This window comes from Zonotrichia leucophrys, chromosome 6 (genome assembly GCF_028769735.1).
Source record: "Zonotrichia leucophrys gambelii isolate GWCS_2022_RI chromosome 6, RI_Zleu_2.0, whole genome shotgun sequence".
In the NCBI taxonomy this organism is placed as follows: Eukaryota; Metazoa; Chordata; class Aves; order Passeriformes; family Passerellidae; genus Zonotrichia; species Zonotrichia leucophrys.
In genome coordinates, this window is record NC_088176.1 from 28,903,403 (window position 1) to 28,918,781 (window position 15,379).

General features: G+C 41.9%; 1 protein-coding gene across 3 annotated transcripts in view; it reads right to left on the reverse strand.

Moving 5' to 3' along the window:
• The window catches only part of RHOBTB1 (Rho related BTB domain containing 1), a 47,434-nt gene that overhangs the window by 15,881 nt on the left and 16,174 nt on the right, over window positions 1-15,379 (reverse strand). For 2 of the 3 annotated variants that reach the window (XM_064716839.1, XM_064716840.1), the window contains exons 3-4: window positions 3,662-3,863; window positions 3,216-3,319 (exon numbers count right to left, since the gene is read on the reverse strand). In XM_064716839.1, coding sequence (XP_064572909.1) covers window positions 3,216-3,319; window positions 3,662-3,853 — 296 coding nt within the window. In that variant the 5' untranslated portion in view covers window positions 3,854-3,863. Of the gene's footprint in view, window positions 1-3,215; window positions 3,320-3,661; window positions 3,864-14,296; window positions 14,442-15,379 lie in introns of those variants that run through there. The other variant, XM_064716841.1, reaches the window with a different exon arrangement.

Here is a 15,379-nt window from a genome sequence, read left to right on the forward strand (position 1 = left end):
CAAACAAACAAAAAAACCCCAAAAAAAACTCCCCCCAAAAAAAACCAAAAAAAAACCCTACAAGCCAGCTTCTAGGATTAGCTTGAACATGATGAAATGTTGACAGTCTCATTCAAAACCAGATTGGACAGGAGGATGGGAGATAGTGAATCCTGACAAGTTGAAATGTAAATTAAGATGTTTTGTCTTTACACTTGCCTCCCAGAGAAACTGCTACAGAATAACAACTCGGGCTTTAAATGAAGTTCACACCTCATCTGCAGACTTAGAGAATACAATAGCACCAACGGGAGGTTGTTATTAAAAAAAGAGGTGGCTGGGAGCTGGAAATCAATACACTAAATCATAACCAAGGCATTATCATTTTACAGCATTTTGGGATGATTGTGCACCAAATGAAACCCTACAAGAGATTATTAATAATTGGCTGTTTGGCATCACGTACTGCTTAAGCTGAACTGAACAGGATATTTCTAAAACTAAAGCACACACTTTAGTCTAAGGGGGTGAAAAATGTCATTCTGTAAACTGCAGCAAATATTTCCACAAGTCTCTGCAGCCACATCCCCCTGACTCCCTTAAGCTGTCAGGAACTGTTTCCCAAAGCTCCCAGAGGAGTGTGATTATTAAACTAAACACCACAGAGCAGAATGCAAGCTGATCTCACTCTCCATACTCCCATTAAGGGATGGCAGAGAAACATTAACTATTCCATCCCCAGTGGCATTCAAATGTTTCTCTAGTCCTGTCACACAAAAATAGTGGAAAATAGATTCCTTTTCCCCTCCTTTCATGTTTCTATCTGTGAAAAATAAAGTTAAGAAGGATTTATCTGTGCTACAAGCCTGATTAACTGTTCACCCAGTCATCTATAGCATAATCTATTTATGTAACATTTTCTAGAACTGTATGGAGCAAACTCTTCCAAGGAGCAGCAGGCGAGTTAATGACTTGCTGGTTCTTGTTACACAGGTTTAGGACAATTAGAGGTCTTGGCTGAATGTTTGCTGGAGTAAGCCTTCCCCTGCATGAGGTGCAGATGCACAGAATTTTTTTAAGAGAACCAAAGGATTATATTATTATATGATCCTTCAGACAATCAAAACACAGGACACTTGCAGGCGTAACCTTGAACAATTTTCCATTAAATTGGCCTTCCACTGAATTGCAAGATTTGACACAGCTGACTAGACTACAGCTCAATGTACAGAGGTGATTTAAAATAAATTCCTAGAAATATGAACATTCAGCATTGAAAAACTAGTTTTAAAATGCCAGCCCAGATGAAATACTAAACAGTCTGCTTTGACTGCAGCATTAACATTCTTAAAACAAGCAAGTACCTAAGTGCTTACAATCACAACATTTTAAAACTGAAATTCTATTTATAAAGTATTTCTGTAGAGCTTCCAGTTACTTTCTTCATTAATAGACTTGCAGAAAAACCACTAACAGGAGAGCAGGCTTCCAGAACAGCCTTTTAAAGCTAATTAGGATACAGCAAACCTCATTCTACACAAGTTGAGTTCTGCAAACCTCACAAATGAATCACTGTGTTCATATGCTTAATCCTGGAGATCTCAAGTTATTCACGTCCTCCTTGGCGTTTGCAGGATTAGAATCTAAGTATGTTGTTTCCTCCCTCTCCCATCCTGTCAGTAAATGTGGGATCAGGGTTCAGAACATGCCTGATTCTGCTCTCCTAATCTCCAGTAATCTTCTCAGTGACACAGTATCTGTTGCAGAATATCGGGCGGCCACATCAAAGCGGAGCAGTGAGTGGAAACATGAAGTTACATCCAAATTTATCAATGCAGGCTCCACATGCTGCCAAAAGGTAAAAGAGTATCTATGGACATCTTCCAGTAGCACTAAATATTAAGGTAAATATTACCTTAAAGTCTGTAACTTCTCTCACAAAGCTTATTTACAAATGGTACAGGTTGTGCAGCCCAGATGTGTTGTTGTTTCCCAACAGAAAATTCCAGGTAATTCATGACTGTGAAAACCCAACTAACAGTGCTGTACACAAAGGAGTGTTGTACAAACATACAGAGTTCTGAAACCTGAAAATTTAATGGGTGGATTCAACCAGCAGAACCCTCTCCAGCATTTCTAAGGGGTAGAGAATAGAAAAGACCATCCTCCTTCAAAGTCACTTGTGTCATCAGGCAGCACAGAGAGAAGAAAAACAGCAAGACAGTACAGTTTGGCCACATGCAATAGAAAGCTGGGGCTGACACTCTACAAAGGACATTCATTCCCAGCTGGAAAAAAAAATGTGTCTGTCTGTGAAGGTCTGATCAACTGCAGTGACTGAAGCAGATATGAAAAGGTTATGAAAAAGTTCAACAAGGTGAAAAAAATGTGTGAGGACTGAGACCTCTCAAAAGTGAGTTATGAAAATATATGTCCAAAACCCACCTTCAGCTCAGTATTTGCCTAATACAGCTGTTCTGCTGTCTGTACTGCCACAAGGTCAGATCTAATTAAACAAACCAGAAAGACTATCACTGGCTTCAGTCCTTGCTGAAACTACGCTGAACTTTTACAAACACATGTATAAACACACACATATATAAGAAATGCTGGAAAAATCTAGATCACATTCATTTAGATATATATTTATTATACATGTATTTTTAGAATTTCCAGGGTTAACTGATTCACTAACATACATTTTATATTCATAGAAGGAAAACCTCAGCTTTAATTAAGGATATACAGAAGAGCCTCGTCTTTCATGAATCTAGCTCTGCTCTCAAGAGGTTAGCTGCCCATTCAACATCACAGGTTTTAATAAAATAAATATTTCATTGAGTGAGAGTGATATTTCCCAACATCTCTCCTTGTTTGTTGCTTGTTAGGCAATTATATCAAACACTGCTTATACAGGCAGAGAATGCTCATGTTCAATTTTCTGAAGCTAAGATCTTATTTTGGAGAATGTACTTTAAAATTCAAAATAGGACAACAGTTGTTGACAGAGCTTAGCAGGCTGTTCAAGGAAATGTAGCGTAGTAAAACTATGCTGCTTTTTAAATATTTATATCTTTTTAATCCTTCCAGCAGTTAATCCTCTTTGCAGTGGGCAGGAGCATGAATACCCGTGATTGCTAAGTCCTTGCTTTTCAAAATTTAGATTTGCAATTTATTTCTACTCCAAAATTTGAATGCATTAAGTATTTCTTAAACTTTTACTTGGATCAATTTACCTTCCATAAGCAAAGCGCCTGTCTTTGTGGTGGTCCCCAAAAGTATCCCACAGCCTGAGTGAAACACTCACTTCATCCACAACGTCTCTTGAGCGTTCAAGGACCTAGAAGAGAACACACAGAACATTCTCTGCCTCCATCAGACAATTACTTTGTAATTCACCCCATAAAAAGGTCCAAAACATACTAGGTCAAGGGTTTATCTCATGCAGTTTTTACCAAAAGATGTATCTTCTAAATCAGGCAGAATATTTATATCCCTAAAAATAGCTTTGATAAAGAAATTACTTTAGAACGAGAGGTGTATCAGAGCATGGCTGCAGTAGAGGTCACTCATAAAATACTTGTGAGCTCATTGCTGCATCCTGGCAGGGTGAGGCTTGCCAAGAAACAATAGCAGCGCCTCGCAGCATGTGCTGCACACCTTGCACACCTGCAGCCCTTACCTCCTGGCAGACACGGTACTGATCAATGGCCCAGACGGTCGGGACGTGCGTGGCCAGCAGCTGATACTGAGTCAAGGTTGTGTTGCAGGCTCTGGCACAGATCAGACGAGTCTTTCCCACTGCATTATCTCCAACCACCACACACTTGATAGTTTCAACGTTGGGTCTTTCGTAGTCCATGTCAATGTCCATTTACCAAAAACTGGAACAAGACAGTTAAAGTCGTTTTCTACTTCTGTGTGAAAACAGTGCTGTTTAGAATCAGAGCCTTTTACTTCCTCTTCTTGAGAGATGCCTGGAGACAACAAACTCTTAAGGAAAAGTGTGTGGTGAACTGTCCCAAAGTAGGCCAGCCAGTCCTTTAAATACTGCTCAGTTATGCAAATACACAACTATTTGGACCGCAGTGCCTTTATGCTGCTCACATGCTATTTTCACTTTGGTTTCTGTAAACACAAGCCTGTTTGCAGAAGATAGATCTTGGTGAAACAAGGACAGCTAGCGTAAACTTACCTCTTGCTAATACTTTTTATGCCAGGAGGAAAAAAAGCCTGGGCATCAGTGGGTTTAACCTGAAGGATACCAGTATAAACCTGCCTTCTGCAGTCCTGCCCATTCAGGATTTGATTTAGGGCTGTCCAGACAATATTGCTAACAGCAACTCACACAGATGGCTTTAGCACACAATAAAACTTGTACGACAACTCCAGAGACTGTTCACTACAAAACCACAATTCCCATTACACCCTGCACGTATCACACATTCTTCATTGTCCAAGGAAAAGTTTTTACAGATCATGGACTAAAATGAAACCAAAGAGCCAAGCAGGAACTTGCAAATATACTTATCTATACCTAGAAATTCTTTTTGATGTAAAATGGAAAGTGAAGAGAAGAAGTTTTTTGAAGATACTGTCCTCATGGAAAGATATTATTGAAAGTATTTCCTTAAATATTCTATGGCAATATATTGAACAAAGGCCTGGATACAAAGGCAAGCTGGAAAAAATGGATATTTGAAAGACTAAAACCAACTCATGCATGTTTACTACAGTCTGTCATTTTCATATGTGGGATCATAGTTTGATATATCTGAATTTGATTTTCTAATGTCTAGCAGTCTGCTGAGCAATCTGGACTCTGCCAGGGAATTGTAATTAAGGAGGGAGTACAGGGAAAATGCAAGTCACAAACCTTTTCAGGAAGGCTTGCCTAATAATTATTTCAGCAAGGAACCTACAGCAATTTAATTGACAAAACACAGATCATCATCTGGAGTGGTGATGTCCTCTTTTCTGAGAAGAAAGCACTACAGATAAAGAAATCCAATGACTTGTTGTAATGCCTTTTTTAATATTCACATCTCATTCACACTTAGATATAGACTATATATTAGCTGTCAGGCTGTTTAAAATAACAGATTCAAGCTATTTTGGTGCCCATTTTTCACTGTCAGAGGCACTATGTTCTTATTTAAGCAAAAATCATGTTTAGTAACTACTAGTCAAACACTGATTTTAACCATATTCTTTTTCATTATTTAAACTGATGTACACCAAGAAACAAAAGTCTTTGTAAGAACTCAAGGTTACCCATTTAGATAAAATTTTGACTATGGGCTGTGTGCTAATAACTATAATGGCTAAGGCACATTTGTAATCTTCATTTATGTGTGGAGGGAGGAGTTAGGGACGACACAGACAAGGTGCAAGAGTGATTTTTGCTTCCACACTACAGAGAACATGGCATGTCCATACACTACAGCCTCACAGGCAGGGCCCCAAATGAGTAGCAAAACCCCAAGAGCTTTCAGCACGTGATCTTAAAAGTTTCAAGTCTGAGAATAAACAGCAACCCCCTTGACATATTATGTGGGGGTATTAAATTACTTCATATTTTATTCATGCATGGACTAGACATCACAGATGGAATGTGGAAATGTTTACAAGGCTAGAAAGCAAAATGAAGGAGCATGGCTAGCCAGTGTGTCTGGTTGGTTTTAAACTACCAAGCAGAGATGCCAAATCAATTTTTCTTCCAACCCAATATTCTATTAAAAAGCTGTTACACAGATTAGCTGTTGTATTATATAACAATTTGATTTAAAAATTCTTCCGAAGTTCTTAAATGGTAGTTCTGCATAAAATGTTCTGCTTCAGTCAGTCACAAAATATGTATTAAGTACAAAGTCTGGAATCTTAAAAAATTTCCAAGAGGATAACAAAGCCAGCTTAAAATTAACAAGCAAATCTAAAGAAAAGTAACTAGATAAATCAATGCAACTATCTGAGAATCCTAGAAAAGGAACACATGAAAAAAATTTAAAAATTACTAGGGTTTTAATTCTCCAATATACTTAATAACTTAATTAAAGCAAAGTTATCACAGGACTCAGACACAGCATGCCTGAATGCCCTGCTGTAGATCAATGGCAATCTAATGAAGATATTTTTAGCATGACTCAATACTGCACAGGACAGAGATTAAAATAAACTGGCAATAAAAACAAAAGTAGAGCTCTGTGGCTATGTTAAGGAAAGTTCTTAAATATCCTCCAGTATCTATAATGTAACAATGTGTTAAAAATCCAGACCATTTTAATATTCTTCACTAGTTTTCAGGAAGGGATTAAATAGCTCCTGAACAGACTGACAGACAGAAGCCCGGACAGATATTTAGACACCTCAAGTAAAACCAGATGCTTACAACAAATTCCAGTATAAACAATTAGCAAAACAAGTTGATTAAATGCTTACTTCTGGCTACTGGAATGATTAAAGCAGGGAATACATGCAAGATCTAAAGAATACAGCCACAGTTAGTTTTTTTAAGGTAGCCTCTAGGTTAAGCTGGTGCTAAACCTATTATATAATCACACTGATTAAAAATGCTGAACATGTATTTACAAAACTAGAATTAAAAAAAAAAAAAGACAACTAGATTTGAGCTCTGGAAGTCTGTTAATATCCAGGAAGACCAACTGGAACTGAAACTGAACTGGTTAGACAAGAACAAAGCAGCATATATAAAGATTTAGATAAAGGAATAACGTTGTAAGATCAACGACAAACTTGCTAAAACCAACCTACAACCAGAAACAGCTCAGTTTACTAGCAAAACATAGCAGGGTAAAACTATGAGGAAAGTTACTGGAAGTGTGACCAGTCTCAGAAAGGGCACTGACAAAAAAGCCAGAGAAAGACAGAAAGGCCAGCAAAGAACCTACCAGAGAAGTCTGATCAGAAATCACCGTTTCCAAAAGAAAGGAGCATAAAACTCAGCTGCTTAAACCAGTTCTAAAGAAAGATGAGCAGATGGATGGAAATGTTAAAAAGATACCCGTAAGAATAACACAGGATCTCAAAAATCTCTTAGGATGTTCTATTTTTACATTGTCACCTGTGATTGTTTGCAGATGAAGAGAAGACAGAGGCAGCCAAAAAAGCAGGAGATGTGAGCAGACTCAAGATCTAACATAAAGCCATTTAATTCATTCACTTGATTAGCAGTTAAATATTCCAAATAAAGTTGATTTATTTCCAAAGAAATATAAGGCTACTGTTCTGAACCACAGCTTTCAGATGGTTATGGTTGCCAATTTCTTTTTTTCTTGCCTCACCTCCAAGTGCCATGGGGTGCTTGGTTTTTCATTTAGTTTTTCCTCATTGCTAAATGAGTTGTTATTATAATCACCATAAAACAGTTGTGGTTGCCATAGCACGTGAGTTGGTCAGCCTCAATAATGAAACACTCCCTTTCTGGAGAAATTTTCCAAAAGATCTGCAGAAGCACATCACCTGATTATCGAGTCCACCGTTACACAAATTAAACACAACAGACACACACAATCCCTCTAACTCTCTGTATCAGTGTAGATGTATCAATATAAAATAGATAACCAGATCATAACCATGAATTTGTTTTAAGAATGCAGCTTATATATAAAGCTATGATTACATTTTTCTCTGCTAGAAACAAGGTGGATGAAGATCCAAACCCAATAGCGAGTTGCCTGTGGAGAATCAGGAATCCACCCCTGTGGATCTCTAAATGTCCACTTGAAATGTCCAGATGTCTAAAATCCTCACTTGGCATATACAAAACATAACCCAGATGTTTTTTTTTTTCAAAGAACAGTAGCTAATTATCCAGCCCTTTTCTCTTCAGCACAAACAAATCACAGAGTGTCTACATTAATCAGTGATTATGGGGTGATCCTGGAGCCATTCACTTCTTAGCTGTGTACTTACAGGACCCCTCAAAGCAAGCATTTTACTTAGCTCTTGTGCTAAGAGCAAACTCTTCAGATGACAGCTCAGAATGACAGCATATAAGAACCTTGCCTGCTCAGTGGAGTTTTACTTCAAGCTATTCCATGGGAAAAAAAAAAAAAAAATTAATGATTTAAACATGTGTCAAGTAATCTGACCAAACATGCAATCCAGGAACTCCTTCAAACAAAGGGGGTGCCAACCACAAATAAAATGTCACCATTTTACTAAAGAAATATAATGGAAAGAGACACCAAAGTCTAACATGACTTAATATGAATGGCGGGCATTGGAATTATCTGAAAAACTAAGGCTACCAGTAAGGCAATAAGATCATCAACAATTATCCCCAAAAAACACACTTCCCTGAAACTATATGAAGTGCATTTGTAGCTCCTCCATATTTCAATCTATTCTGGAGATGTATTTTTTAGTATAGCTTTGGAGGGACTCTTTCAGAGAGCTATTAGGCAATAACATGTCAAAAAGAATATAAAAAAATTTACAAGACCGTGCAACACTTTTGCCTCCATCCCCAAGTTGCAAAATTACTGCTTGCAACCATGGAAACTGGAAAAGGAGATACAAAATGCCAAGTCCTTCAGGCACTGCAATCACTACCTTGCAGTGCAGAATCTCAAGGCACCAGCATGCTGGCAGGGACCAACGAGCACATGAGCCAGAAGAAGTGTGTGAAATGTTCGTTCTCAATATATAACCCACCATGTGGTGTTTCAGAATCTTTGGTGGATTAACACAGATATGCCAGGGGACAAAGCAGGGGGAACTCAGTGTTCACCTGTGCAAGAGTGTAGAATTCACAGACAGCTCTGATTTGGAGAAAGGTTAAGGGCCAGAAGGCTGTTTTGTGGTTTGCCTCAATTTAATCAATGCATTTAGGGCCCCACCAAGTATATTTGTGAAGTTAATCACAACATGGGATCAAGCAACAGATAAACTACCAGCAGTTGAAAGAGTATCACAAAACATTTTTTACAAGGTGTACATTAATTTAGTATTTTACTAAATCATAGGAGGCCTGTAGGGGACACTAGTTTCAAAAGGAAAACTATTCCTGGTCAGCATCAAAGAACTAGCTGGGTGACAAAGGGTAGCAAGACTCAAGGTGGGATCAGATCACTAGATCACCAGGGGACAAAGGTGGGCATGATGCATATCAGGCTGGATTCTTGTCCAGGGTGAAGCAGCATTACCCTTTTGCCATTATTTAAAGTTCTGGCAGTTTACATGGAAAGACTGAAGAGACTACCTCAAAAGGAAGGAATTCAAGATTAACTCTGGAATTTATCACCTACTTGCCCTACCTGACCCATAAGCAGAACAAAACAACAGGTATACCAATGACTGGGGAAGGAGAAAAACCCTTATATTCTAAAGCTGACCTGATTGCAAATGTGAGACCCTGGGCTCTCCCATGGGTAGGAAGAGAAGGGCAGCTGATGGAAATGTTTCACTGCACAAGGTGATAAATGAGATAACCCTGGCTGTTGCTGCCACAAGAGTGCAGTTCAACAGAACCACCTTTATCTTCCACATTGGCAGAACCTGGTTCTACCCTTTTTCTTCTGTCCTGGGATAGCTTAGGGCCAGCGTCAACAAAGAAATAAATCCCTCAGAATGCTGCTAAAATTTGATACAGCTGGAGAAGTTAAACACTGAGGCTGTCATCAAGAGAGACTCCATTTGGCTTGCCTGAACCAGCTTCTTTCATGTCAGCTTTTGATAAATAAGCATCAGATTAATTTCTGGATGCTTCCTCTTACTTTGTAAAGACAGAAGTTTTCAGAAGCTTCCATTCACCTGCCATAATCCCCAAGTTCTATCCCTCAAGTTTTTAAAATTGACCAAGGCTTCATCCAGAAATGAAAGGAGCAGCCCCTAATGATGATGTAAAGTTGAAGACAGAACAGATGTCTCTAAGTTTGCTAGGGAACTTCTCAATAAAATGATCACCACAACCCTCACAGAAATTGCAGAGACAGGGAATAGTAATTCCTGGTTTGCTGCGTCAGATGCCAGTCATTCTGCTCTTTCTCTGCCTCCATGACTCCAGATTTGTTTACATCTGTTAATTATTAGGATCCTCTGTCAAGTCCAACTTACCACTGTGATGACACAAAAACTTCTGATCAGTAAGAATGAGCATTTCCTCAGATGCCCAAAAATCAGAGATACTAGTAAACCACAAATTCTTCCCCCATAACAATGTGTAAAACAGACTGCCCTCTGCTGAGGGCAGACAGCTCAATAGCTGAGAATGAAAACATTCAATTTTAGGTAAAATAACAGATTCTTCTGAGCCTCCTCAAAAAAAAAAAAAAATTGCACCTCACAAAGACCTATTTTTGTGTTATACACACTCAGTCTATCAGACCAAATAGAGACCCCAATGAGAGTTCAGCATTAGACTTGAGCTACATCAAGTATCTGATAAGTTCTTCAGGAAGACCTGAAGGGCAGAAATCAACAAGCTGATTACACTGAGCAGCTTACATATTATTTTGACCTGTGACATACCTTGGGATATCCTCTGAGATGAGATCATTGCCCTAGAAATTAACCCACATGGCAGGTGAAGGACATTTAACCATTTCAGAAACCTCATGTGTGGGAATCTGGGATGAGATTTTTACATGGTGGCAGAGCCTGCAGCACTGCCACTCCTCCCTTCACCAATTTTCCAGAGACTACTACACAAGACAGTCCCTTGTGCCTCCTTTTGCTTCTCCTTTCTTGGTGTGCACAGAGATGTGGAAAACAGTGCCCAGAGTGGACCTACTCCTGGAAAGGTGGAACATCCCTACAGCTGGCACATGACCAGTTGTAGGCTGGCACTTCAGCTTTGCCCATGCATCTTGTGAGGATTCCAGATATACCTGGCTACAACTGACTGTTCATTCCACTCACCAGAGATAATCACAGCAGACACAAGGGACTAGGCAGTGACCAAGATCTGGCATTGCTGTGGGTCATAATCTGTCACATCATCACAAACTGAAATTAACTGTGGCTGATATGAATAAAAGTGGCTGAGAACCAAGTACCTGAAGAATGGACAATACCCATTGATGGTGATAACCATCACCAAACAGCTGGCACTTTTTAAAGCAACTACCCATAAAATCCTCAGATCAGTCCTCCTTCTGCAACAGAAAATTATGCTGCAAGAGCTGAATAAGGGTGCACTGCTAATAGCATGTTAATTCAGCTCAAGAATACATTTTGGAAGCAAATATTCCATGGTTTGGTTCACATCAGGTGCAGCCAGAGTGCATAAACTGAATTTTGACAGGGAATGTGTGCCACCCACCACTGACAAGCATTCAGTCCATGGGACCAGATTAAAGGCAGTCTGAAGTACTGCCCTCTGTCCCTGAGCTGTGTGCAGTGTAGACACTGGGTCCTCAGCACCAATATTTTCATTCACAAATTCCCTTGCTACTGCATCACATGATGCATCAGTGTAGCTAGAGCATCAGGTGCTCTGATTCCTTCTTTGGTATTTGGATTAACATAACTGGGTAAAGCTGCAGCTGAATCCTTAATGACTGTCGTGCCCAAGAGTACCTGGGATAACATATAAAACTCAAAGCTTAAAGGGAGATGGGTCCCTGGAAAAGTCTGACTCAACAGTACCGGGTTTCATGATAATAAACTCCATGAAATGCCTGATTTTACTCTTATGTAATGAAGATGCTTGTGCAGTATTCTACTAGTGCTACTTTAGCAGAGGTTGTTAGTGACTGTACAAACACATGAAAGAGGTGCTGACACTGTAGCTGTTCCCAAGCAGAGCTCCCAACAGTACTGAAAGAATAACAACAATCACCACCAAATAAGGCATTCTCACAACTTTTGTTCATTTCTGTGGGGAAAATGTTTATCAAGCTTCACTAGAGCTACAAACACAGAATATTCCAGAGACACTGGTGACCTTCCAGCACAGAGAGCTGTTGAATTCACTTTCTGTACTTGTTCTCATTCCAAAAGATAGGATCAGGCTCTTGCTTTTTGAACTTTATGTAACATTTCTCATGCATTCTCTTCTTTGTTAATCAGTGATCTTAGAAAGACATTATATGTGCTTTTATTCATTCCCAGACAATATTACCACTAGGAAACTACCAAAGGAGAATGAGACCTCATAATGACAGCAGGAAAAACCCACCCAAGGACCTAAACACTCATTGGAACAGCAAACATTTCAGGATGGCAGACTTCAGGTAAATGCTATTTTCAGATCATGGGTCAAGTTCTGCACTTATGTCTCAAATGCAAATCCAGCAACATTAATGGAGTAGTGCAGGAGACACAGAGATGGAGGGATTACTTGCGATGTCTAGTGCCACAGAGAGCAAAGAAAAAAATAATTTAAAAAGAAGAAAGAAATTGCTGTCTTGTGTTTCATGTGAGACAGAAAGAAGAGGAAAACAGAAAAGTAGAATAGTGTTGGATGGGAGGCAAAGGGAATCCATATTTTTATTTCATGACCTGTCTGTAATGCCAAAGAGCCCCAGCTATGACCACACACACTGCAGGTGACCAATTATAGCTCATGCACCACTCACTCCTTCAGCAGAAAGTTTTGAGCTCTTTTATGGAAACCCAATCAGTGATCCAAGGATACAATCACCCAGTCTCTTAACTGCTCTGCAAGTCTGCTGCATGCAGCAAGGACACCTGAGCATTTCCTTTTCCCCTCCCCAAGCACATACTTTGCTTTACAATGTTTGTATACTTTTCTGGCAGGAAGGAAGGGAGCAAGGGAGGAGCATGTCAAACACCTGTTACTCCTTTGCTTCTCCTCCTTCTGTCCTTTCGTCCCCCTCAGCACAGGGTAACATCTGGATAAAGGACTTAGGTATTTTTCCAGCAAATAAAATGTATTAACAAAGAATCAAACATCAGGATTTACTGGTCAAGTGATCAGCTCTTCCTCTCAGCCTAATGCTTTACAGTATTTATGAAGCTTGGAGTTTTAAAAGGGCAGGAGTTTTAGAAAGCTTCCCAGAGCTAAAATTGATGTTTATTTCTTCTTGGATAAAAATACTTCTGTGTATCTGAGCCCGTCCCAGATCTTATGCTCATTAAGTACTATGTCACTTAGATAAAGAATCCTAGTAGAAATACTGAAATCACTTTTTTTTCTTTAATAGTGTGTAGATGCACTGTATATCTGAGACATAGAATCAGGCGTGCAAATGCAACATACACAGAAAGAAAAGCATAACCTAATGGAAGAGGACCTCAGAAAAATACTGAAAAGAAATGAAGCCATTCTGTTTCCATGAGGTGTAACTCCTGATCCTGAAATACAGCCTGTACTGAAATATTACTACTTACACTGAGCAGTCATGACAACTCTTCAGCATGAGCCTATCAATGGTGGGTTTCTCCCCACATGCATTATTTTTGCCTAGAAAGACCAGCACCTGAAGGACTCCCCTTAAGCACACTGGAAAAGCTAATTTCCACCTCAGCTTCCAGTAGAGCTCAAGCTATTACAGCTCAAGCTGAACATTTGGCTTCAAGTCAGCTGTGTGTCCTGAAATAGTACACAAACTGAGGATGAACAAAGTCATTGAGACTATTCTGGCATCACTTCCTTGCTCTTGCTGTGACCATATGCAGAACCTCAAGGGCTTTCTTTTATTATTATCATTTTTTAAACAAGTATATTGTTGCCTTCAGAGTAGTGTCTTGACCAATAGACGGCAACTCCTCCACCGAGTCTGCCTCGGTACATCCAGTGACTGATTTCTCTTTGCTCTAGATGTCAGATGCCACAATACCTACTAAAGGTAGACTACACAGACTAAAAGTCTACTACTGTTTGTCTCTATAGCCCCTTTCTATGGCCCACAGAAAGGTCCAGACATAAACACCTGATAATCTGTGCCACAAGAGCCCTCAACAGCCTCCTGCTGTTGTCACAGCAGCTCACAGTAGCCTCCACAGACAAAGCAGGGGGAAAGAAAGGGGAGGGGAAAAAGAAGGGAAAATATATCCCTCGGGTTTTCACTAAGTGACACTCAGAGGTACCAAGCGCCAGGAGGTTTGCGCTTCCCGTGCACATCACACCCGTCTATTTTTGCCTTGCACCTCGTGGCCTCGCTGCAAAAGGACGCCAGGCAGATCTGCTTCACCAAGGACCCAGCCCTCTCTGTCCTCGGAGGAGGGGAGGATTCCACCACCTCCTGCTCTCTCCCGACGAGCCAGGATAGCACCTGCGGGCAAACGGGAAGCGCGGGCGCCGCCACCCGCCCCCTGCGGACCCGCTGGCGGCCCCTGCCCGCACACCGGCACTCGGAGCCCGATCGCGCCCGGGCGACGCGGCACCTACCCGGGAGGGCGGGCTGCCCGGCGGCCGGGCTGGGTACGGCAGGGCTGCCCCGGCCCCGCGGGGGTGGCGGCCGCCGCCGCGCCCCCTTCCCGCTGCTCCTCACGGCGGCGGGACCCCGCCCGGAGCCGGCATCGCCCCCGGTGCTGCTCCGCCCGACCGACCCGGCCCGGCCCGGCCCGGCCTGCGGCGCTGCCTGGGGCGGCGGCAGCCGTGACGTGCCAGCCCCCGGTCTATTTTTAGCGCGGCGATTGGATTTCATTCATGAAACCGCGGCCGCGCGTAAAGGGGCGGAGGATGGAGCCGCCCCCGCATCCCGCCCGGCGGAGCGACCCACGGCCCGCAGCGGGGACGGCAAGGAGCATCCTGCCCCACGGCCCGCAGCGGGGATCACCGGCCGCATCCCGCTCCTGCCCCACGGCCCCCAGCGGGGATCACCGGGAGCATCCCGCTCCTGCCCCACGGCCCGCAGCGGGGATCACCGGGCGCATCCCGCCCCTGCCCCACGGCCCGCAGCGGGGATCACCGGCCGCATCCCGCTCCTGCCCCACGGCCCGCAGCGGGGATCACCGGGAGCATCCCGCCCCTGCCCCACGGCCCGCAGCGGGGATCACCGGGCGCATCCCGCCCCTGCCCGCAGCTCAGGCTTTCTGCCATGGCCTCGTACGGTAAAGCTCGGACACGAAACAACTTGAAATCAAAGCAACACCCCGCACAAGCATACGTCTTTATACGTATACACTGTAAGTACTGTTAATACAGTCACAGTGCAAAGGTCCTGAAAGCCTCCCTGAATGATGCTCTAAGTTGGGTATGTGATTTCTTACTGCAGGTGCTGCTGATAGCTTTTGAAATCACTTCTCTCTAGTCTCACTAAGAAGCCTTGATGTAAAATACACACATCACAACTAAACCACAACCTCCCTTTGTCTTACAGTGACAATCTAGACTTGAAAGCAGCAGTGAAAGCAGCTCCAGGCCCTGTGTGTTATAACCCATACCTGGCTCCCTGCTAAAACAGCAGTCTCTGGCTCTCTGTTTACCATTTGACATCAACAAAACTGTCAGTAACGAGCAAGAGGCATG